This window comes from Rhinopithecus bieti, unplaced genomic scaffold, assembly GCF_001698545.2.
Source record: "Rhinopithecus bieti isolate Rb0 unplaced genomic scaffold, ASM169854v2 scaffold_56975, whole genome shotgun sequence".
Lineage (NCBI taxonomy): Eukaryota > Metazoa > Chordata > Mammalia > Primates > Cercopithecidae > Rhinopithecus > Rhinopithecus bieti.
In genome coordinates this window covers 1,002,653-1,026,004 of record NW_016823127.1, presented here as the reverse complement: position 1 = coordinate 1,026,004, position 23,352 = coordinate 1,002,653, and the positions used below count along the sequence as shown (strand labels likewise).

Genomic DNA, 23,352 nt, shown 5'->3' with positions numbered 1-23,352 from the left:
CTGGGTATCACTGCCCCAGCTGCCACTCTACATGGCCTGGGTATCACTGCCCCAGCTGCCACTCTACATGGCCTGGGTATCACTGCCCCAGCTGCCACTCTACATGGCCTGGGTATCACTGCCCCAGCTGCCACTCTACATGGTCTGGGTATCACTGCCCCAGGCGTAACCTGTTAGGCAGAAGAACTGATCACGGGAACAGGTGCAGGGGGTCTTGTTCTGGCCGAGTTGGGTTGTGTGTGCCCTGTTCGGCAGCCCCTTCCCCCCTCCCCATCTCTGCTCGTCAGGTCCCTCCCTGTCCTCTCAGGCTTGGTCACACCAGCTCCTCAGGTTGCCCGTGAGGACAAGAGCTCTTTGTGTTTGCACACAGCCATGACAAGGATGCAGCATTGGCCCAGCTCCCCTGTTTGGGTGCTGGGCAGGGATTACTCTTCCGTCTTACAGGTGTCCAGAGGCGGGGAGTGACCTGCTTGTGGTCACACAGCTGAACTGGAGCCCGGGCCTGATTCCTGCTGCAGCCCGCTTGCCGCGGGCCCACAGCTGCTCCCTGTGGGTGGCCCCTGAGCACGCCTGTGTTTTATTCTGGGGGAGCAGTTCACACCCCACCTCTGACTCTGATCGCATCTCTCATTTTGGTTTCCCTTTGGGACTTGATTTTTAAATCCTGTTTTATATTTGGATGAATGTGGTCCCAAGTTCAAGGGTTTTTGGTTTGCAAGGATGAGAGTGAACACAGTAGCCTCCCGTGCTCAGGGAAGTCCTCTTGGGAGAAGCCTGTGTCTCCTGAGCAGTCGTTAGAAAGTGGTTTGTGTCATTCCCTGATTTGCATCAGCCTTGGGAACTGGGGCTGCCCCTGCCCCTTCCCCTTGGTGCGCTAGCACCAGGCACCGAGCAAGTGCTCAGATGTAGCTGTTCAATGAGTAGAGGGATTCCTGGGGATGGGGTGGTTTGCCGGGGAGGAGGGAATAATCAGTGTAGGGAAAGGACACGGCAAAGGCTTGGAGTGTGGTTTGCCTGGGGAGGGAAGAAGGAGAGCCTGACCTGGCCAAAGCACAAGACATCAGAGACCGGGCTGTGGGCCCCATGCAGGCCCTGTCCCCACTGATTCCCCAGGGCTTAGATGTAGAGTAGAAACGGAGGGGCCTGGGAGCAGACAGGGTCACAAGGTGGGGCCATGTCACGGCTCTCAGCCTGTCCCCTTACTGGGGCTTACGATTCTTTTTTTTTTTTTTGAGACGGAATCTCATTCTGTCATCCAGGCTGGAGTGCAATGGTGCAATCTCAGCTCACTGCAACCTCCACCTCCCTGGTTCAAGTGATTCTTGTGCCTCAGTCTCCTGAGTGGCTGGGACTACAGGCACGCACCACAATACCCAGCTAATTTTTGTATTTTTAGTAGAGATGGGGTTTTGTCATGTTGCTCAGGCTGGTTTTAAACTCCTGACCTCAAGTGATCTGCCCGCCTCAGCCTCCCAAAGTGTTAGGATTACAGGTGTGAACCACCGTGCCCGGCCTTGGGCTCAGGATTCTCAAGTCCAGAACAGTCTTGGCGGGGAAGGGCTCAGGGTCTGGAGCCTCCCTCACTAGTCTGTGTGTGCTGCTCTTCCAGGGGGAGGTGACCATCCACTACAACAAGCTGCAGGCGGACCCCAAGCAGGGCATGTCCCTGGACATTGGTAAGCTGGTCAGAGCAGTTACGGGTGTCCAGCAGCCTCCCTGGATGGGCCCTGGCCCAACGGAGAAGTGCCCCAGCCATCCCTGCCCTCCCCTTTGTGACAGGAGAATCCAGAGTTACATGGCTGTGGGCTCTGACTTCTGACCAAGCAAATCTGAAAGGCCTGGGAGGACTCCCGGTGCTCTCCCTGCATCTGTTCCTGTACTCTGTCCCTGGTTTCTCACTCCCCCAGGTTTCACCCCCTACCTCCCCACTTCGGCCACCTCCTCTGGGAACTTGCTACCCTAGGGTTGTCCTTTGCCAGCCATCGCCTTGGCTTCCACGGCCCAGGGCCTCCCTCTTCATAAAGGGAGAGCAACCCAACCCTGGCCTGGCACCCCATGCCCTCTAGCACTACCGCACTCCTCCCTGGCCTCTCCTGCCCTCAGCTCCCAGGGACTCTGGATCTGAACTGGAGCTCAGGCACTGGGCAGAGGGTCTGCGTCCTGGGAGAAGGTCCCTCCTGTTAGAGGGGCTGAGCCTTGGTTCTGTAGAAACTTTAGGACACAAGAGCTGGACAGCAGCTTCGAGTCCTCTGGACCGGCCGCTCTGCAGCCCCTAGTGAGCGCACACCCAGGTCTCTCAGCTCCGGAGCCCAGCAGCCCTCTTCATACACCCTAGGGCCAGAGGCCAAGGGGCTAAGGGCAGACTGGATCTGTCCAGGAGCTTCCTCCGAAACCCTTTCGTTCCAACACAGGACTAAGTCCCCTTCCTAGGACTAAGCTGGTGAGATGCAGTAATTGAGTCTGGGCTCCGAACTTCATGGTCATTGATGGCGCCCATTACTTTCACATAACCAGCCCAGGGGCCCCTCTTCTCCCCTTCCCCTTTATGCGACACCCTAGGTCCTGATGTGACACAGAGGAGGGAAGAGGCCTCCTTGGCTTCCATTGGCCGGTGCGGAGCCTGGGCAGCACTGGGCTCTCAGGACCACCAGCTGATGTGCAGCAGGCCCTGGGCGAAGCCCTCCGTGTTCAGCTGCCCAGACTGCCAGCACCTCTGCAAAGCAGAGGGAATAGGGCAAGGACCTAGGACCTCCCCGCTGGACATTCCCCACTTCACAGCCACCCCCAGCAGTCCTTCTGCCCCCTGTGGGATGCTCCCTGTGAATGGTGGTGTGGCTGGGGGCAGGGATGGCCTCTGGGCAGCCACAGACTCACCAGGTCCTTCGTCCCCCTCTCAGTGTTGAAGAAAGTCAAGCACCGGCTGGTGGAGAACATGAGTTCAGGGACTGCAGATGCTCTGGGCCTGAGCCGGGCCATCCTTTGCAATGGTGAGTCTCTTCCCACCCAGCTTGGGCCCTGGGGACTCAAGCCCAGGTTGGGAAGATGGAAGGGGCATCATGGCTGCCCACCAAGCTACTATGGGTCCCGTGGGCCTGACCCTGGCCTCTGCCCGTGGAGCTGAAAAGTCACCATCTCTGCATCCCCAGAGGCCTCTCCAGCTCCTGGAGTGTCCACAGCTGTCAGCTGGGCTGTCCTAGCCAGTGTCCCTCAGGTCACAGATGGGGAAACAGACTCAGTGTGGGGAGGTGCCTCTGCCCCTGCCCTCAGCCCCCTTACCCCTCACCCCAGCACTCTCGCTGCCTACCTCATGCCTCCTTTGTCCAGGAGGTGGCGCTGCTGCCCTTGCCTCAGCAGGTCCTCCCTTCGAGGTGGCTGCCCAGGCGAGCAGGGAGGCGTGTACGTGCACATTTACACACGCATGCACACATGCGCACACACTTCCCCTCCCCGGGGTGGCCAACGAAACACTCGGTCCCACTCCTACCGTCGCTAGTCCGAGTTTAAAAATAGCAGCAGCTCTGCAGTGTGCGTGTGGGGTTGATATAAATACCTCTAGAAATTGTAGGCTCAGCTGGGCACATTGGGCTTTATTGGCTAGGGAAGTGGGGGTGGGGTCTGAGCTTGTTCCAAATGGTGTACAAAAGTGGCGGCTGCTATTTTCAGCCTCCTGGTGCCTATAAATCCCTGTTACTGTAGTTACCAGCCGTTGAGATTAAATTAGAACTGGTTGTTGTGTTTTTCCCCCCAAACCTTGCAATTTCCCTGGCCTTAAATAGGGTTTCTAAAATTGAAGCTCTCATGATGTCCCATGACCCAGCTAAAAACAACAGCACGACGCTTACATGGCTCCTTTCCTGCCGGCTGGCCGGGTGCTAAGGCTCTGGGGAGCCCAGGCCTGGAGGCCACCAGGTGGCCAAAGCCTCACCAAGACCTCTGAAGTGCTCCCTTCCTCCCCTGACAGCCTGTCGCATAGCTTCCTCCCTGCCCAGAGAGGCCTGAACACAGCCTCTGCTCCTCCCCGCTTCTGCTCAAAAACCCTGACCCAGGTCAGCACAGGAGACTGGGGAGCAGAGAGCGCCCGACTGCCCCACCCCTCCCCTGCAGCCCTCACCATCACACCGCTACCCATCACCCAGCCACTGGGCTGGCTTCTCTGCTGAGCTTTGAGCCTTGAGAGCAAGGCTTGGCTCAAAGTGAGCCTGACATGCTGGCTGGCACACAGTAGGTGCTCAAGAAACATCAGTTAAACCAATGAATATGATCACCAAGGCCTCTTCCCAGTGTGAGCTCTCTCAGCCTTCCTGAATTTCCCCTTCCCTCCCCAAGTTGCATTTTCCCTTCTGAGCCATCTGTGTGCTTGGGAGGCAGGGACCACGTCCTGCCTGCGCTGGCGGCCTGGCTGCTCCATCTCCATTCCTATGGCTCCTGCCAGCCTTCCTCCCCGGCTGCCAGCAGACTTTGTGATAGAAGTGCAGGGGCTTCGCCTGCTAGGCAGGGACCCTCCGCTGGCCATGAGCAGGGCCTAGTCATTTCCAAAACACCTTTGAACCCAGCTGACCTGAGGTGCCAAATCCCCCTCCCTGGGACCCCCGATCTTTCCCATCCTGGTTCTCCTCTGGGGCTGCCTCTCCCCTCCCCAGCCTGGCGCTGGGCCTCCTGTGGCTTGCTGAGCCCACTGACCTCCCCTCTTCTTTGAAACCCCACAGATGGGCTTGTCAAGAGGCTAGAGGAGCTGGAGCGGACCGCCGAGCTGTACAAAGGTGGGTCGGGGTGGCCTCGTCCCGGCACTGGCTCTACCCCAGGGAGCACGCTGTCAGCAGAGTGGCAGTGGGGTTGCTGGCACTAGGAATACCAACCTACAAAATCCTAGGACCATGGGCATTAAGAGTTCTTAAAAATATACATATACTTCTTCTGAATTTAAAAATAACCGAGGGACCAGGCGCGGTGGCTCCCGCCTGTAATCCCAGCACTTTGGGAGGCTGAGGCGGGCGGATCACTTAAGATCGGGAGTTTGAGACCAGCCTGGCCAACATGGTGAAACCCCATCTCTGCTGAAAATACAAAAATTAGCCGGGCATGATGGCTCGTGCCTGTAATCAGTACTCGAGAGGCTGAGGCATGAGAATCGCTTGAACCAGGGAGGCAGTGGTTGCCATGAGCCAAGATCACACCACTGCACTCTAGTCTGGGCAATAGAGCAAGACTCCATCTCAAAAGAAAAAAATCTGACACTCATAAAAATTCAGAGAATAGCACCTGTAAACATGGCGAGAGTCCCCCAGAATCCCATGCTGTCACAGGGCTAAAGCCCACAGCAGGCTGTGTGCCCCTGCATCTTACAAAATCCTGGTGCCCCTGTCTGATGGGGCTGCTCACGGGGTAGGTTGGACTGAGCTTTTACCCCTGGGCCGTGGTTGGGTGGTTGGGAAAGGCTGTGTACCAGGGCCTAGCAGAGGCCTCAGGTGGGGTGGGCAGTTGGAGGCCTTGCCCTGGGCCAGTGTGGTCCCCACCATGCGTCCCCATTCCCATCACTCGGTCTCTCCCACAGGGATGACGGAACACACCAAGAACCTCCTACGGGCCTTTTATGAGCTGTCGCAGACTCACCGGGGTAATGGCATCCCCCAAACCTGTGGCGTGATCCTGGGCAGTCCCTGGGGCCTCTCACTCCCATGCTGAGGTGGGTCAGACCCACAGCGCCTGACCTCAGGCCAGCTCTGGGCTGGGCCTGGTCTCAGGTGCTGGGATTTGCGATGGGCCTGCAGGGAGCGTCTAGATTAGCTGGCCTTTTAAGGGCCGCAACGATGGACAGGCCTCACCCTGTCTTCACACTGCCACTGGCAGTGCACAAGGCCCTTGCTTATTTATATTTCTGACAAACCTGTAACTCTGGGCAGGCCGACTGCAGCTGACCCCAGCTATCTGCAGAAAATGAAGCCCAGACTGAGGAAAGGGCCACACCGCTCCTGAGTGGTGGAGCTGGTGTTCCAATCCAGGTGTCTAGACTCGGACCAGTGTTCTGCCTCAGGCGACACCACCTCCTCAAACCTTGACCCAGCCTTCTCTCGCTGGTCCCTCTGGGAAATGAGGGCCAACTCCCTTGGTGTGTACACTCAGGACTTTCGGGGGAATAGACTAGCTCTTGGAGGTGTCAGTTCAGTTTCCTCCGGGTGTAGACTCAGCTCCTTCAGGGGGTTTAGACCAGCTCTCTTGGAGGTGTAGACCCTGTGCAGACATTGGCCTCCAGCCTGCCAGGCCTGCTGTCCTGCTTCTCCCCAACAAATCCCTGGCTTCTCCATTAGGGGGCCAAGTAGGGGCAGCCTTCAAGGCAAACTTGTCCTGCAGCCTTTGGGGACGTGTTCTCCGTGATTGGGGTTCGGGAGCCCCAGCCAGCTGCAAGCGAGGCTTTTGTGAAGTTCGCCGATGCCCACCGCAGCATCGAGAAGTTTGGCATTCGGCTTCTGAAAACCATCAAGCCGGTAGGTCCTGTTGAGCACGCGTGTGTCTGGCATGTGAGGGTGGGGAGGGGAGAGTGTGGCTTGCAGAGAAGGTCCGATGCTGGAGTCCTGTGCCTGGGTAGAGCCTCTGGCTCGGTCGCCCACACAGTGGACTATGGGTGAGTCACTGCGCCTCCTTGGGCCTTGCCATTGACCTCTGGGTGGGCTTCTGACCCTGGCTCGCCACTGAGTCACAGCTTGCCCTGGGCCTGGCACTAGTCTTCTCATCCTTGAGAGAGACAAGGGATCAGGGAGCACTGTCTGGCTCTGACGGTTGAGTCCACCAGCAGGGGTGATGCATCATTGCCATTCTTGTCACCCTGGCACTCCCTGCCGTGACAGCCTCAGCATCTACCCACCTTCTTCCAGATGCTGACGGACCTGAACACGTACCTCAACAAAGCCATCCCAGACACTCGCCTCACTATCAAGAAGTACCTGGACGTGAAGTTTGAGTACCTGGTGAGTAGTCCAGGTGCCCAGGCTGCTAGGGCGGGCGCTCACTCTGGAGATCTGCCCCACTTCAGTCAGCCACGCCGCAGCAAGCGAGGCTAGCCAGAGCCGACAGCATGTCTGCTCGAAGCGTGGGCCCAGGGACCCAGGGAGGTGCATCCGAAGCCCTGATGCGCCTGCACAAAGAAGCATCTGAGAGCCTGGGGTGGGCATGGCTCTTGCTCTGTGCACTCTGACCCCTTGGGGTTTGTTGCCTTTAAACAATGGGTTAGACTAGGTGAGTGAGTATAAAGTGGGTGTCAGTGAATGTTCGTGAGTTTTACATTTAATTATTCTATAGTCAAATGAATTGAGAGAAAATGCTCCATTTTCTTGGAGAGAAAAACTCCAAGCCAAGTTTCCTTTGCTGCAGGACTTTTCAGAGCTTTTGATAGGCCCATGTGCAGTGTGAATTTTCAAGGGTCTTCCTAAGCTTCTTTAATGACAGACCCCTTTTTTCCCAAAGCATCTCTTGGGCCTTGAGTTTGGTCAACTCTGGGCCGCCTAAGCCTCAGGCCCTGGTCATCCCCCAGCCTCATGCCTCAGTCACCTGCTGCTGCCCTCTCTGGGACTCCCTGGACACCTGTGCCAGCCTCTCCCGATGCGGGTGGGTGATGGGGGGTGGAGCTGGGGGCCTGGGGTAGGGGTAGCCACTTTGACAGCCTCACCTGTCTCACACAGTCGTACTGCCTGAAGGTGAAGGAGATGGATGACGAGGAATACAGCTGCATTGTGAGTGTTGGAGGGGTGGGGGGCTCCTACCTTCCCCCACCTGATCTGCCGGGGATAGCAGGTGGCTCAGGCCAACCTGGGAGAGACCTGGGGGACTTGGCTGGACTCTGGTTGCTGGCGATTTGGGGCCACTCTCCCCAGTCCCCCTGGGCCTCGGGGTGCTGGGCACCTGGCCAGGGAACCACTTCCTCAGTCTGGGGGGCTCTTGGAGGGAAAATCGGATTTTCTTCAGTCCTACGAGGCGCTTTTAAGTTTTGATGTTTTGCCGTCGGGATCCATCTTGTGGCCAATGCTCATTGAATGTGGCAGAGGTGTGGGTTTGGTGTTTTCCTCTCTTCAAAGCTATCACTGAGTGCTTCTAAGGAACACTGAAGTCTCAGAAGTGAGGTCTCCGGAATGAGGAACCGCGGTGGCTTTGAAAGCGCGGTGGGGTGCGGGGCGAGGCTGTCCCTGAGCAGGCCCTCCTGTCCCACCCCCGCCCCAGGCCCTAGGCGAGCCCCTTTACCGGGTGAGCACCGGCAACTACGAGTACCGCCTGATCCTGCGCTGCCGCCAGGAGGCGCGCGCCCGCTTCTCCCAGATGCGCAAGGACGTGCTGGAGAAGATGGAACTGCTGGACCAGAAGCACGGTGAGCGCCGCCCTCCTTCCCGTCCGCTCTTCATTTCAGAGGTGGGAAAACTGAGGCCCAGAGGGGTAAGGTACTCACCTGAGGTCTCAGGGCCAGGCCACGGCCCAGATGTGAACCCCCTCCAGGAGCCCAGCCAGCTGCCCAGAGTCTGGCCTGGGTGGGACTGGCCTGTGCATGTGGGCTCCGTGGGCGGCCGTCCATGAACCATTTACCCTGCAGCCTCCTGCGTTCCCTGAACTGGGAGCTGGGAGGCCCCGGGCTGGGCAGCCCCTGCCTCCGCCCCTTGCCGGGTCCTGAGGGATCAGGGAAGTGCCCGAGTGGGAAGCCCAGAGGAGACCAGAGGTGGGCCGGGTGGGCTGGGAGAGTCTCCTCCCTGAGGCAGGCAGCCAGAGCCCACTGCTGCCTGTCTCCCGACCTCCCACCCCAGTCCAGGACATCGTGTTCCAGCTGCAGCGCCTCGTGTCCACCATGTCTAAATACTACAACGACTGCTACGCGGTTCTGCGGAATGCCGACGTCTTCCCCATCGAGGTGGACCTGGCGCACACCACACTGGCCTACGGCCTCAACCAGGAGGAGTTCACAGATGGGGAGGAGGAGGAGGAGGAGGAGGACACGGCAGCTGGGGAGCCCTCCAGGGATACACGAGGGGCTGCTGGGCCCTTGGACAAGGGTGGAAGCTGGTGTGACTCCTGAGTGCCCTGCGGGTATGGCACCGGGGGCAGGGTGCCTGGGAGGACTGAGCCTGGGAGCGGGGTGGGGCCGCCAAGCAAGGGGGCAACGCATAAAGGCCTGCTGGCTTGGGGCGCCTGCCTCCCTGCTCCTCTGTCCTCTCACAGTGAACCTGGGCTCCTGCCCAGGACAGGCACCAGGGTCATGGCCTGGGACCTGGACACTGGCCCCTCCACCCTCCCTCCCCTCCCGGCTCCCCGGCCAGAGGGAGAGCTTGGTCTCTGGACCTGCCTTAGGAAGGAGAGGGAGGGCAGGAAGGAAAAGAAAGGACTTAGAGGTGGCAGGAGTCGGGGCCCTGCTCCTTGTGGGCACTCGCACTGCCCCCGGAGCCTGCCGGGAGTGGGGCCGGCAGTGGACAGCTGAGGTTGGGGCCAGTGTCTCCTGGGCACCCTTGCCTCGTCCCAGACCAGCCGGTCCAGTCCCCATGACACCTCCGCGGCCTTTATTTATTCTCTTCCCCTAGCTTGGCCACTTCTCTGAAAGAGGGCTGGGCTCTGGGCCTGTATCGAATAAACAAACCTGGATGGCGCAGTGGTCGCAGTGGCTTCAGCCCCTCCTCGTCTGCCCCTCTCCTCCACCATAGTGCCCTCGCTGTGTGTCACGTATGCCTCACTGAAGCGTTGCAGGGCTAGCACTGTGGTCCCCTTACCGCTGGTGATTTCAGGCTCAGAGAAAGATCCTCCCCAAGGCCACACCATGTGTGGGGACACAGTGGGATTTAACTCAGATCTGTCCTGAAGGCCTGACTTTGCCGCCTGCCTCCAAAGCTTTCTGCTTTGTGGAGCCTTTTCTGTCTCACCCTCCCCGCCCCCTGCCCCCAATCTGTGACCTTTCTGTGCTTCCAACAGGAAATAAACCTTTGGGGAAGAGAAGGGCAGACGTGGAGCCAGGGCGACTGAGCCCCCAAGTAGGGGAGGGTGGTAAGGGGTAAGTGCTGACTCCAGGTGCACCTGTGCTTCCGGGCGATGGGGAAAGGGCTGTGGGAAGAGAGGTGTGGAGAGAGGCCATGGGGAGTATCTGCAGAGAGGCAGAAACAGGGCGGCCGCTTCTGCTTCTGCTGGCCAGCCTCGGCCTGGTGTGATCAGTCATAGTGGCCCTTGTCACTCTAACGTGTTCCAGTTTGGACGATGAATATGGCCATCCTGATAATGGGAGGGGGCAAGAGGGTGTGCGAGGTGGGCTGAGTCCAGGATGGAAAAAGGGTTTGAGCTTTGAGCATACAGTGCTGGGCACAGACCCAAATGGGAGGCTTGGCAAGGGTGGGACATAGAGGAGGGGCCGGCTGTCACCAGGAGCCCACCTGGGTCCCTGCAGAGCCATCAGACAGACCTCACCACGTCCCTGAAGGGGGCAGCCAGAGTGGAGGCCAAGGGCACAGGCTGGAACTGACAGCCTGGGTTCCTGATCACCTGGGCCTCAGTTTCCCTATCTGAAGTGTGGCACCTACCTCATTGGCTTGTTAGGAGATTAAATGGACATCTAGAAAGGGCTTAGAACAGGGCTTGGCACAGAGTAAGCACTCTTAAGTGTTAAAGTCAAAAGGGCTGGGCGCTGTGGCTCACGCCTATAATCCCAGCACTTTGGGAGGCCAAGGTGGGCGGATCACGAGGTCAGGAGATCAAGACCATCCTGGCTAACATGGTGAAACCTCATCTCCACTAAAAATACAAAAAATAAGCTGGGTGTGGTGGCGGGCCCCTGTAGTCCCAGCTATTCCCGAGGCTGAGGCAGGAGAATGGTGTGAACCTGGGAGGCGGAGCTTGTAGTGAGCCGAGCTTGTGCCACTGCACTCCAGCCTGGGCAACAGAGTGAGACTCCGTTTCAATAAATAAAATAAAATAAACAAAGTCAAATGTAGTTGCTGCTCTAGTGGCACAGGGGAAGCCATAGGCTGTATAAGCAGAAGGTGGCCAAGCATCTGTGAGGCTCCCCAGACCTTCCTGGGGCCTGGATGGAATATGAGGGCCAGCAGGGACCAGTGGGGGGGGGGTCCTGGGCTGGGCTGGAAGGCAAGGGGAGTTTGCGGAGGGAAGGCGGCTTCCTCTGCAGGGGCCTGTTCACCACGCTAATGATTCAGAGGGAGGCAAAGAAAGGGGGTGTGATGTATGGGAGGAGGATAAATGCGTAGAGGGAATAGATCGCATCTTGCCAGATTCCTGCACCTGGATCCAAGTGCAGGAGGTCAGATGTCAAAGTGTGAGGGAGATGTGGGACACTCCGTAGGGAGAAGGCAGGTGCTGGGATCAGCGGATGACCTGGTTGCCAGCACAGTGTCCAGAGCAAAAGCCCCTGGCCCTGGACACCCAAGTTTATCCTGTAGGGGGAGAGATGCCCTCTGGGAAGGTGAGGGGACATGGCCACCTAGTGGAAGGCAGCAGGGCCCATGCTGTTACTGAGCGCCTCGTCCCCCCCCCACCCCCCAGGACCCCAGGGACAGAGTCGTGTGCTCAGCCCACAGTGAGCAAAGCAAGCAGCCGGGCTGGGATTCAAACCGACCCTGACCCTGGGACTTTGAGCCCTCTCAGACCCCTCGGGCCCCCCGCCTGCAAGCAGCCCCCAACCTTGAGCCCTAGTTGCTGCCAACCCCTCATTCCCTCCACTGGAAAAGGCAGATGCCAGTGAGGGGGGCTTCAGCAGACAGCTCTGAGCAGTGGGGCTGGGCAGGAGCCAGGCACTCTGCCCACCCAGCCCCGTGCCCCTGAGCCCTGTGCCCACCCAGCCCCTTGTGTCTACACCTGGGAACGATGGGTCTCTTCATCCATCTCTGACGCTTCCTCCCAACACTGCCTACCTAGAAGCCAGCTTCGGGGGCCTGGAGAGAGACCTCCCGGACTCCCTCCTGCCACCCCAACCCCCAACTCAGGTGGTAGCCGGAGCCTGGGCGGAGGCGCAGGAACAGAACCTTCTGTCGTTCAGCTGAGCTTTATCAACAGTTTTCTGTTGCTGCACAGCGGCTTCACTGGCAATGGGGCACGGCCTGGTGGAACTTGGGGCACAGATGAGGGAGGCAGTTCCCAGACACCCAGGGGATCAACTGGAGCCCAGACGTGGACCCCGGGAGTGACCACCCCAGACCAGCCTCCCAGTGGACCAGGCCCTCTGAGACAAGAAGCCGTGTTCCAAGTCACTGGGCCACCCCACCCAGATGCACCCTGAGTTACACAGACTTGGCAGCCAGCCTCGGCCTCGCCTCTGGTTCTGGTTCTGTGGGCTTGCCCCGGGCGCTCAGCACCTCCAGGGCCTCCAAGTTGCCAGGTTCCTCTGCGACAGGCAGGGGCTCAGAGTCCCCTTCGGCCTCAGCATCCTCAGTGTCACTGGCTCTGTCCTCAGTGCCTGGGCCTGCTGGGGCAGCTTTAGCACAACGCAGGCAGCAGTTGGTGGCGACAGCCATGAAGACCCCGGCCAGGGCCACCTCAGAGCCTGCCAGGTAGAAGATGATCTCGTAGTTCTTCAATGCATCCACCAGGCGGCCTGGGGACAGGGAGAAGGTAGAGAGGTAAGGCCCTGCGGGGTCCCCCCCTTACTTCCCTGCACTCTCAGGTCAAGGGTGGTGCCACTGACTTGGTGAGGCTCATGGGTGACACACACATGCCCACTCTTTATTCCTGTTTTACAAATGTAAAACCCTATGTGGGTTCTGACATTTGAAACCTTAAAAATGTCACTTGCTGTCCCTGGACCTCAATTGCCTAAGTGATATGGGGCTTTTGGTGAGGCGTCCCCTCCTCCCACTGATTCAAGCCCCACAAGTGTCCTGTGACTTGCTTGGCAGTGGGGCATCTGGGGTGGGAGTGGGGAAGGGCCATGGGCTTAGCTCTACCCTCCTGGGGGCCTCCACCTCTTGCTGTTGCCATATGTAAATGCCCTGGTCCTCAGGGGCTTGACTTAGTCCTCCCACCCTTGTGTCCCAGGAGGCCCATGAGCACCCCAGACCGAGCCATCATCAGCACAGGCGGGGCATGCGGGCCAGTGACTTATTTCCTTCTCTATTTCTCAAGGCTTCTATCACTTGTACATATTACTTTCAAACTTATGAAAGTCTCTCTTTTTTTTTTTTTTTGAGACAGAGTTTCACTCTTGTTGCCCAGGCTAGAGTGCAATGGCACGATTTTGGCTCACTGCAACTTCCGCCTCCCAGGTTCAAGCAGTTCTCCTGCCTCAGCCTCCCTAGTAGCTGGGATTATAGGCATGTGCCACCACGCCCGGCCAATTTTGTATTTTCAGTAAAGACAGGGTTTCTCCATGTTGGTCAGGCTAATCTCGAACTCCCAACCTCAGGTGATCTGCCTGCCTCGGCCTCCCACAGTGCTGGGATTACAGGCGTGAGCAGCCGTGCCCGGCTGTCTCTCTCTCTTTTATTATGGATTTTCAGAGATGGGGTCTTGCTCTGTTGCCCAGGCTGGTCGTGAACTCCTAAGCTCAAGGGATCCTCCCAACTTGGCCTCTCAAAGTGCTGGGATTACAGGTGTGAACCACTGCACCTGGCCTCAGGAATTTTCTTATTCTTTTGAGACAGGGTCTCGCACCATTCCCTAGGCTGGAATGTAGTGGTGCCATCTTGGCTCACTGCAACCTCTACCTCCTGGGTTCAAGCCATTCTCCCACTTCGGCCTCCTGAGTAGCTGGAACCAGAGGTGCATGCCACCACACCCCAGCTAATTTTTTTTTTTTTTTTTTTTTTTTTTTTTTTTTTTTTTTTTTTTTTTTTGGTAGAGACAGGGTTTTGCCATGTTGCCCCAGCTGGTTTCAAACTTCTGGCCTCAGCCTCCCAAAGTGTTAGGATTACAGGCATGAGCCACTACACCCGACCAGGAAAATCTCTTAATTGCAAATATTTCCCCCTAAAGTGTGGTTTGTCTGTGCATTCCACCCTCTCTCTAGGTCATTCTCCTCACCCCACGCACCTCCTCTGCCCCTCAGATCCACCCAGATTCACACAAGAAATGGAAGACAGTTCCTTGAGCCCTGGACAGGCTGATTTTGTGGGCTGCCCACACACTGGCTTAGGGGCTTTGCCCTTCTCACTGGGTCAGGTGGGATGACAGAGCTCAGTGAGGGCACTCAGTTAGCCCAGCCCTGAAGGAAGGACGGGCGGCTCACCCCATCTCAGTGCAGACTGCGCCCCCTGCAAGGTGTCCTCCCCATTACTGCACCATTCCACAGCCCTCTGGCCTCTGGGACTCAAAGGCAGGCTCCCTGCTGTTTCAAGATAACTTGACAACCCGGGAAGCCCCTCGTGTTCCCCACTCCCCCCTTTCCAGTTTTGGTTCCTGCCTTGCTTGCATAAGGATGCTGTTCCCCCAGACAAACCCTGCCCATCCATGCTGTGCCTTCACCTGGGGGATCTTCCAGCAAGCCTTTCCTGACCACCCTCATGACGATGACTTCCTAAGGGTGACGGTGACAAGTGCCAGCAGGCCATCTGCACAAAGACACCAGTGCTTCTCCTTCTCCCCATCTGCCCGCTGAGCACCCCCACTCTGTTTCTGGTCCCAACACCAGTTTCCCAAAGATACTGTCCCCATTCCAGTCACCATTCTAGATGCACCATTCTAAAGGCGTGGGCATTTAGCATTAGGTACACTGAAGCTCTCATTCTGGGCTGCAACTTGCGCTAAGCCTCTGTGCCTCAGTTTCCTCATCTGCAAAATGAGAATAAGCACTTGCGCTTCAGATGGCCTTGTGCCAACTACTTGGGATGGCAGACCTGGCCAGCTATCAGTGTTGCTTTACTTCCCGCACCTTCCTCGGCTTTTCTGTCCTCACGCAGAGCGGGTGGTCCGGCTTGGAGGAGGGACTAACTGGCCATGAAGGGGAGTCCACCCACCCTGCTGCCCATTCCCCTCATCCCTGGAAGTTCCATCTGAGACGCGGGGAGAGAGCTTCCCTCGGTCTAAGGGACACTAGGCTCGCCACCCCCTCTTCCCTCGGGGCGCACCGGCAGAGGGCGGTCCGATGAGCACGGCCACAGCCTCCAAGAGCAACACCAGGCCCAGCGCACTGGGGAAGCGGGACGCGCCCACAGCCGCCATGAGCACCTCGAACTGCAGCGCGCCCACCATGCCGTAGGAGAGGCCAAAGGCGATGCAGAAGGCAACGAGGGCGCCGTAGGAGCGCGCGCGTGCACTGCTCAGGTCCGTGAGCCCGTTGGCCAGCAGGGCCAGGCTGAAGAGATACGGGACGTGCGGTCGCAGACGCGTCAGGCCCGCCAGGGCGCCGCACGCCGGCCGCGCCACGATGTCCACGAAGCCCACGATGGACAGCAGGAAGGCGGCGTCGGTGTCGGGCACGCCCGCGTCCTTGGCGTAGTTCACTAGCAGGATGGCAGGGACGAAGAGCCCGAGCGCCATCAGGAACTTGGTGACGGCGTACACGGCGAAGGCGCGGTCGGTGCACACTGCCAAGTCCAGCAGGCGCCGGCGGGGCCGGGTCCTGGGGGTTGCCTCGCTCAGCTGCGGCCCGGCGCCGTCCGCCTCTGCCTCGCCCGGAGCGTCCCCCGAGCGGTCGCCGGCGCTGTCCCTGCGCGGTCGTAGGCTCGGCCCGGGCGGCGGCCTCATGACAGCCCCGCAGGCGCAGCAGTGCAGCAGGAGGCCGCCGAGCAGCAGGAAGCCGCCGCGCCAGCCGAAGCGCTCCAGCAGCTGCTGGCCGAGCGGCGACAGCGCGGACAGGAACACGGGGCTGCCCGCCGCCGCCAGCCCGTTGGCCAGAGGCCGCCGCCGCTCGAAGTACAGCCCCAGCATGATGAGCGACGGCTGGAAGTTGAGGGCCAGGCCCAGGCCTGCGGGCGAGGCGGCGCTGTGCCGGGGTCCCCAGGGAACCCCTCCCTGGCCCCCGCAGGAGGGAGGGGCCAGGCCCGGGAACCCAGCAGATCCAAGAACCCAGCCGAAGGACTTCGAAGACTGTCCCACATAGGGAAACCGAGGGCAGATCTTGCAGCAAGAACCCCCGACCCCCAAACCAGAGGGGAGGAGAACAGGGGGCCCTCACCTGTGAGCACCCCAGCGGTCAGGTAGAGCTCCAGGAGGCGCGTGGCAAAGGAAGCTAGGATCATGCCTGCGGAAGCCAGCAGCCCACCCGCCAGCATCACCGGGCGACAGCCAAAGCGGGTCACGAGGATGCTGGACACGGGGCCTGTGGGCAGGGCAGGGTCACCACACGGGTCCCGGGATGGCTTGAGTCCTCTAAGGAATAAGGTCACCTCCGGCTCAGGGACCCAGAGAGGTGGGCATTGTCTGGCCAAGGTCACACAGCTTGGAGGGGACAGGCCAAAGAGACAGCACCCTGCGAGGGCAAGGCCCAGAGCACCCTATCCCCACGCCTCCTGAGAACCCAAACCCCAAGCAGAGGGGGGACTTCCACACCCCTTTAACCTTCACAGCCTCCAAGTCCCGCCCTGGCACAGCCTGGGATTCCTCCGCAGCCCCGCCTCCCAGGATGGGAACTCCAGCAAGCCCCCCGCCTAACAGGTCAGTGCTGCGGGGATGGGGAGTGCTTCTGTAATCTCAGCTTTCCCGCCTCTACAATGAGCAGGTGTAGATCTCAGAAGGGTCCCTCTGAGCTCACAGGGCAGCCCCCTAGGCCGGCCCCGCCTCTGGCCGCTGTCCCCTCTCTTGCCCTCTCTTCCCCTCTTTCTGATGCCAGGGTTCCCACAGGCAGGAAGGGACTTCGGGGGCCGCCCCGAGGGTCAGGGGGATGCTCAGGGGGTCGGGTGTCTCCTGGTTCCGGGTCCCAGGGGTCCTGGGGAGGCAGAGAGCCGGGCGGGGACACTGACCCGTGCCGTAGAGCATGGCCAGCATGATGGAGGACACCCAGGCCGTGTCGCTGTAGCCGGCGCCGAAGTCGCGCATGAGCGCCCGGAAGAAGACGCTCACGGCTTTGGGGAAGCCGTAGGCGAAGCCAGTGACCACGAAGCAGGCACCCAGCACCACCCAGCCCCAGCCGCCGTCTGGGGGGCCCTCGCCCCGCCGGGGGCCGCCAGCGCCCATGGCTGCCTCTGTTGGGAGGGGGCGGGGACAAGAGGTTGTGGCTGGGCCAGAAGCCTAGAGGAGGGGGATGGAGATGAAGCATGGGGAAACTGAGGCACAGCGCTACCCACGTGAGCGTGACTCAGGTCTGGGAACCAAAAGGGGAAACGGAGGTAGGAATCTCACCCCAAGTCTCCTTCTCCTACAAAGGGCGCTGAAGGACGAGGGTAGGACGAGGGGTCCCACCTGACTCTGCACCTCAGCAGGCTCCCTCTGGAGGACACTGCTGGCCCCTCAGGACCTCAGGTGGAAGACATCGGGAAGTGGAGCAGGTGTGTGCCTGGAGGTGGGTGACCAGTACCAAAGTACGCGTGAGGGTCTCGGGACAACGGAACAAACAGCAGAGGGGCAGATGCCGGCTGCAAAGGGCCAGTGTGCGTGAAGATTTTCCTTTTTAGCCTTGCGCCACGTTCTTAATATTTCTCAGTGATCACAAATGACTATTGTCATTAGAACATGAAGGGGACAAAAGCCACTTTCAACAGATATCAGCCAGGGGAGCTGAGTTCCCATGCATCCCAGCTCAGCCATGGATTCCCTCCCTGTCTTGGGCCGGTTGCCTCCCCTCTCCGAACCTCAGTTTCCTCCGATGTGAGATGGGTGATTGATCACCCCCAGGCCAGCTGGGAATCTTGCGGGAGAGGAGTCAGGTCTCTGGCTTCTGCCAGACAGGTAGGAACCTTAGCAGCACTGGGAGAGTGGCCTTCTGCCCTCCCAACCTCAAACCCTCTGTATGCAAAGAATGGCTCCAAAGCCTGTCTCATTCCTGGGGCTCCCCCCAGGGCACTCACAGCAGCTACCAGCGCCCCCCTAACAGATGAGGAGGGTATACTCAGAGACAGGTGCACCAGGAGCCCAGGGCTGGGGATAGCCTCCTCCCCTCCTGCCTGGAGTGTCCCTCCTGGCACTGGGCAGTGCCACCACCCCCAGGGTATCTGGGACTCTGCCCCTCCTCCACTAGGACCAGGTCGTGGCTTTTCCTGCCTGTTGTCCTCTTGTCACAAGGGCAGCCACTTGAAGGTGGAGACAGGAGAGTGATCCCAGGCAGCCCTCACATCACACTCACCTGAGCCTGCCTCGTGGGTTTGTGGGGTCCAGCCTCACGTCTCCTGAGGCCTGCAGGGAGGGGCCGCTGTCCTTGCAGCTGTCCACCACAGCTCCCGGATGGGGTCTGCCAGACACCCCAGCTTCCCACCAGCCTGCGCTGAGCTTCTGGCGGACTCCCGCCTGACGCTCCCTCCCCCAGGCCTGGAGCTTAGAGTGTGTGCCCCCACCACACCACACCCCTGCTAAGAGGCTTTTGTCCAGGAGGGGAGAAGAGACTGGGAGCCCCAGACCAGGCTGGGCCTCCACGGTGGGCTCCCTGTCCCAAGACAGTCCAGGAGGGAGGAAGAGAAATCCCTCTGCCTACTGGAGGCTGGGGTGGCAGACACAGAGACCCTGCCCAGGGGGTCCTAGTCTGGTGTTCGGAGCACAGCCCTGCCCTGAAGAGACCCCAACGGTTCTAATCACCTCAGTGCCTCATCTGCCCCCGCCCGACCCCCCGCCCCAGGCCACATTCCAGGAGGGGCTGGCGGCTTTCTCCAGGATGAAGCTAATCCATGCCTGTGCCTGGGGATGTGGGGGCGGGGAGGGGCCAGAACAAAGAGTGCTGTGTCCAGGCCGCCTGAGGGCAGCTTGCTGGTGGTCCCAGCCCTTGGCTACTGCCACCTCTCCCGACCTGAGCAGCTGCTACTTCCTAGTAAACCCACACATCGAAATGAGAGTGGGTGGAGATGGGGGCTGCAGTGCCAGCGCTTTGAGGTAGCCCTAAAGGGTTCTCCAAACAAGGGGCTGGGAGATACCCTCCCGGGGAACGGCCAGGACCTCAGTACCCTCTGGACCCCCTTCTCCAATGGGGGAGTCTCCATCCCTCACCCCCTGCCCTGTCCCCCAAATAAGACACCACCAATCCTGCTGCCGCGTCACTTTGCATCCACTTCCTTTATTTCTCATCATTTACAAAAGACGTACAGAGAGGGCATGTGTGGGACACGGAGCAGGTACAAGGGGCTCCTCCCCACGGGGGCAGAAAAGGGGAAAAGAGGTTGGGGGCAAGAGGTAGGCCCCCCAGGGAGGGTCCTGGGGCCCCTGGAGGGGGAGAAATCATCCTGTCCCCCCATTCCGCCTGCTTTACTTCGAAGGTCTTGGACCCCAAGCCAGTGCTTTGGAGCTGCTCAGGCTGCCGGGGCGGTCCGGGGAAGGGCAGCCACCCCTGGTCTCAGGGTCCTGCTTCTGGTATCTGCTGCTGTTGCTGCTGTCACTGCCACTGCCAGCTCTGAACAGCCCCTGGGCAGGTGTGCTGGGGGGTATGACCTGAGACACCACCTCAGCGGATGAGGGGTGCTGAGCGGTCATTGGTGATGGTGGGACGAAGCTTGACGGTAGCAAAAGGATTTGTGCCCCTGTAGGAGGAGAGGATGGGGTGAGAAGGGCAGATGATCCCCACCTGGCCGTGGCTCAGGAAGGCAGCTGGGCAACTGAGCCGGGTCCCGCCTCCTGCCCCATTTGGTCTCCATCCACTCCTTGCCCCACTTCATCTATTTTTTTGTTTTGTTTTGTTCTGTTTTTAGAGATGGGGTCCCACAGTGTTGCCCAAGCTGGTGTTGAACTGTTGGAGTCAAGAGATCCTCCCCTCCTAGTCTCCCTAGTAGCTGGGATTACAAGTGTGTGCTGCCACACCTGCCACCCCCGTCACTGTTCGGGCCCCGTTTGAGGACTCACCTTGGGAAGAGTTCCTGTGGCGGGTACTGCTCTGAGGACATCAGTTTCTGCAGTGGGGGTGGGGAAGGGCTGGTTTGGTGGGGAGAGGGGCAAGCAATCCCTTGCCCCTCCCCTCCCTCTCCCCATGCCCATAGGGCAGAGGACTGGGCCAGAGAGCCCCTGCCATGCAAGGCTCCTGGGAAATGTGACCCTGAGGTTCTGAAGCCCAGCATTCTGTGGGTTGCAGAAGTGAGAAATCCCTGGGCCAGAGCACCACCTCTGAGGACTAACCACGCCTCCATAATAACACTGGGGTGGCTCCATGGGTAGACGATCTCCCTGGCCTCCCGCAGCCCCGTCCTGCTGGCCAGCCCCAGGTCACATTCTGCTCCAGGACCCTGGTCTTCCCCTTCAGCCCAGACTCAGCCCCATACCACCCCTCCATGCACCGAGGAACAGACTGAGGCCAGGTGGGTGGGTCCCCTACCAGACAGCCAGTGACAGAGCCTCGGGATCCCTGCTCTCCCGCCTCCCTGCCCACTGGAGGCCCCAGGAGAGGGCGGGCGAGGGCTCACCTTGACGTCAGTGGCAGTCCCTGTGCTGCCCATGCTGCCTCGGCGGCTGCTGGGCAAGGGCGGAGGTGCAGGGCTCGGGGCACAGCTCGGCACCCGGCTTGGGGTGCGGGAGCGGGACTGGCCATCCCAGTACTCCGAGGGTGCTGTGGAGTTGCCTGGCCGGTCCAGGAGGTTATCGAGGCTGTGGCTGCCCCGGAGTGGGTAGGACCTAAGTCCAGAGAAAGGAGGGGAAGGAAGGGGGTTGGGGCCTGTCAAATCCCTTGTCCTGCCAGTGGCTGGGGCACCTTAGGAAGGAGGCATCCGACAGCTTCCTCCCTGCACCTGCGTGAAAGAAGACTGTTGACTGGAGGGAGGTCCTGAGGGGAGGCAGAGGGATGGATGCAGTGACCTTCAGGGCAGAGAGAGGGGCTCAGGGCCGGTGGCTCTCCAGGGGCTGAAGGGGACTGGGCCCACTCAAGACTGCACCTTGCGACCTGGGTGCAGTGGCTCATGCCTGTAATCCCAGCACTTTGGGAGGCCGAGGTGGGTGGATCACCTGATGTCAGGAGTTCAAGACCAGCCTGGCCAACATGGAGAAACCCTGTCTCTACTAAAAATACAAAAGGTAGCTAGGTGTGGTGGTGTGAGCCTGTAGTCCCTACTCCGGAGGTTCAGGCAGGAGAATTGCTTGAATGTGGGGAGGTGGAGGTTACAGTGAGCCGAGATGGCGCCACTGCACTCCAGCCTGGGTGACAGGGTGAAACTCTGTCTCAAAACAAACAAACAAGCCTGTACCTAGCAGATCCTCTCCGCTGGGCAGTGGCACCCTCGCCAGAGTCCTCACCCCCGCCCCACCCCTGATGATTCAGGTACCTGGAAGGCAGCTCGTTCCCCGGCTTCACAGGCATCATGGGGTCATGGGGACATGGGGGTCACGGGGGTCATGGGATTCACAGGCCCCTCCTCCAGAGCCTTCACGTAGGCCTCGGGGAACCAGCCGCTCCTGTGGGGCAGAGGCAGAGGGTCCTTCAAGCCAGGCCCGGGGACAATGACCAAAAGAAGACATCCTCCCCTCAGGCTTGCTGGAAGCTCTTCACCTCAAATTGACAGACTAGAATCGATTCCGTGTGTTTACTTCTGTTTTCACCTGCTAGTGCCTATTGATGATAAAACATGCCATCCTTTTCCCTAAGAGGCTATGTGAGTCAAGGATGGATAATGACATTCCCAGAACATCCCAGGAGGGTGACAGCTTCGGTCTAGAAGGTTCTATCCTCAGGTCCCCGGGGCGTCTGTGGCACACCATCCTCTGCTGTGGGTCTGTGAAGCAGGTACTCCAGCAGCGGGTGTCCCTGTCGTTGGTGTTCTCAGTCATCTCTCTCCCCACTGACCCCCTTCTGTTCCTGTCCCTGTGGTCACCTGCCCAGCTATGGACCTTTGCGCCTAACTATAAGCCCCTCCACGCATCACCCATCCCCCACTCACCTGTCTATACTCCATCCCGTGTAGCCACGAATCCATCCAGCACCCCCTCGCCACTCACACCTCTCCAATCACCCATCAGTGTCTGTCCCCCACATCCGCGCATCCTCCCATGTCGCCAACCACCCAGTCAGTGACCCTCCCATTTTATGCCCATCCACTTGCACACACTCCACCTACCCACACGCCCATCTGCTGGCCCACCCATCCACCTGTCCACCATCCACTAAGCACAGGACCACTCATCCACCCATGGGCTGGTGCGGACAGCCACCACCCGCTCTGCCCGTGCATGCATTCATCTGGTGCTTCCTCTCTCCTGCAGCACACTCCCCTGCCCATGAAGCCCCGAGGGGCACTGCCTGGCTCCAGCCAGCCCCATCTGCCCCGTTTTCCCCTGCAGGACAGTGGTGCCCATCCATTCCCTTTGCTAGCTGCCAGGCCTGCTGTCCTCCGGGCTTTCTGGCGCCCTCACTGTATGAAACTCCCCAACTCTTCCTCTGCGCCAAGTGTCAAAACAGCCCGGTTTGGGTGCTTTAAGGATTTCCACTGAGGGTGACGGCAAAGAGGTAAGCACATTTCAGGCCCTACTCCTAGCCCAGCCCCCTGCATCAGAGTTCCAGGGCTGACTGTGCAGAGGGGACACAGCCTCCTCCCAGAGGCAGGCACACAGTAGGTGCTCAAGCAATAGGATTTCTGCCATTTCTACACTTTTGGAAGAACCCGCCCATCCCCCATCCTCTGCCCCCTCTCAAGGGGCCGTCATCCTGAACTTGGTAAGGCAACTCTTCCCACTCCCACTGAATGAATGAGGAAACTGAGGCAGATTGTGGGGGGGCGGGAGGAGAGCAGCATTGTCCGAGGCCTCCAGGGGAGGCCTGGAAAGCCTCAGTCCGGCAGGTCCCCAGGTCCCCGGCCCCCAGGGCCTTCTTCTCAACCAACCCCCGGCCCCTCCAAGGCTCCCACTCACGCGGACGAGCCCTCCAGCTTGCCGTAGAGCCAGCCGTTCTGGGCCTCGGGCACCAGCACCTCCACCACGTCCCCGGCGGAGAAGCGCAGCAGCGTGTGGTTGGCGCCCTCTGAGTGAGAGACCAGGGCGCGGACCCTCCTGGCGCCCCCGCCGCCGCCCGGGCGCTCGCCGAAGGAGTTGGAGCGTGAGCTTTGGGCGCTGCCGCTGTAGAGCGAGGCTGCGGGCGGGAGAGCGCGGCAGCACGTGGGCGGGAAGTTCTCCCTGGCGTCTACCCTCGATCCCTCCTGCTGCAGACCCACCCCCACACCTCTCCCGGCCCTCCTGCCGCCCCGCGCGGGGGGCACTCACAGGCCGACGGCGTGCGGGGCAGGGAGCGGCGGTCTGGCTCCAGCTGGGACGCGGGCCTCGCGTCGAGCTCGGGGCCGTAGGAGCCGGAGCCGTGCCGGCTGCGGGGGGAGCTGAACTCTCCCAGGGGCCTCGGGGCTGCGGGGAGAC

General features: G+C 60.0%; 3 protein-coding genes across 5 annotated transcripts in view; 1 reads left to right on the top strand and 2 right to left on the bottom strand.

Annotated features, from left to right (window-relative positions):
• PICK1 (protein interacting with PRKCA 1) overlaps positions 1 to 9,616 on the top strand; it is a 21,570-nt gene extending 11,954 nt beyond the window's left edge. For all 3 annotated transcript variants that reach the window (XM_017861329.1, XM_017861331.1, XM_017861330.1), the window contains exons 5-13: positions 1,610 to 1,676; positions 2,898 to 2,987; positions 4,707 to 4,760; positions 5,552 to 5,614; positions 6,349 to 6,482; positions 6,870 to 6,962; positions 7,674 to 7,724; positions 8,209 to 8,353; positions 8,781 to 9,616. In XM_017861329.1, the coding sequence (XP_017716818.1) occupies positions 1,610 to 1,676; positions 2,898 to 2,987; positions 4,707 to 4,760; positions 5,552 to 5,614; positions 6,349 to 6,482; positions 6,870 to 6,962; positions 7,674 to 7,724; positions 8,209 to 8,353; positions 8,781 to 9,049 (966 nt within the window). In that variant the 3' untranslated portion in view covers positions 9,050 to 9,616. The remainder of the gene's footprint in view (positions 1 to 1,609; positions 1,677 to 2,897; positions 2,988 to 4,706; positions 4,761 to 5,551; positions 5,615 to 6,348; positions 6,483 to 6,869; positions 6,963 to 7,673; positions 7,725 to 8,208; positions 8,354 to 8,780) is intronic.
• Positions 9,617 to 11,988: 2,372 nt separating this feature from the next.
• SLC16A8 (solute carrier family 16 member 8) lies at positions 11,989 to 17,070 on the bottom strand. Its single transcript, XM_017861333.1, has 4 exons — positions 16,857 to 17,070; positions 16,073 to 16,216; positions 15,024 to 15,863; positions 11,989 to 12,556 (listed from the first exon to the last, which is right to left on the bottom strand). The coding sequence occupies exons 1-4, from the start codon at positions 17,068 to 17,070 to the stop codon at positions 12,243 to 12,245; spliced, it is 1,512 nt and encodes a 503-aa protein (XP_017716822.1). The 3' UTR covers positions 11,989 to 12,242.
• A 1,996-nt stretch (positions 17,071 to 19,066) lies between these two features.
• Positions 19,067 to 23,352, bottom strand: part of BAIAP2L2 (BAR/IMD domain containing adaptor protein 2 like 2) — a 33,747-nt gene continuing 29,461 nt past the window's right edge. Inside the window, 7 exon segments of the mRNA XM_017861332.1 lie at positions 19,067 to 19,553; positions 19,873 to 19,919; positions 20,427 to 20,634; positions 21,279 to 21,329; positions 21,331 to 21,408; positions 22,858 to 23,074; positions 23,206 to 23,333. Coding sequence (XP_017716821.1) covers positions 19,478 to 19,553; positions 19,873 to 19,919; positions 20,427 to 20,634; positions 21,279 to 21,329; positions 21,331 to 21,408; positions 22,858 to 23,074; positions 23,206 to 23,333 — 805 coding nt within the window. The 3' untranslated portion in view covers positions 19,067 to 19,477.

Excerpts from the sequence above, each read along its gene's own strand:
- SLC16A8 (XM_017861333.1), bottom strand. The coding sequence starts at position 17,070 with ATGGGCGCTGGCGGCCCCCGGCGGGGCGAGGGCCCCCCAGACGGCGGC. Across the intron at positions 16,217-16,856 it reads GGCCATGCTCTACGGCACGG|GCCCCGTGTCCAGCATCCTC; the intron begins GTCAGTGTCCCC and ends CCCTGCCCACAG. Across the intron at positions 15,864-16,072 it reads GACCGCTGGGGTGCTCACAG|GCCTGGGCCTGGCCCTCAAC; the intron begins GTGAGGGCCCCC and ends CCTCGCCCGCAG.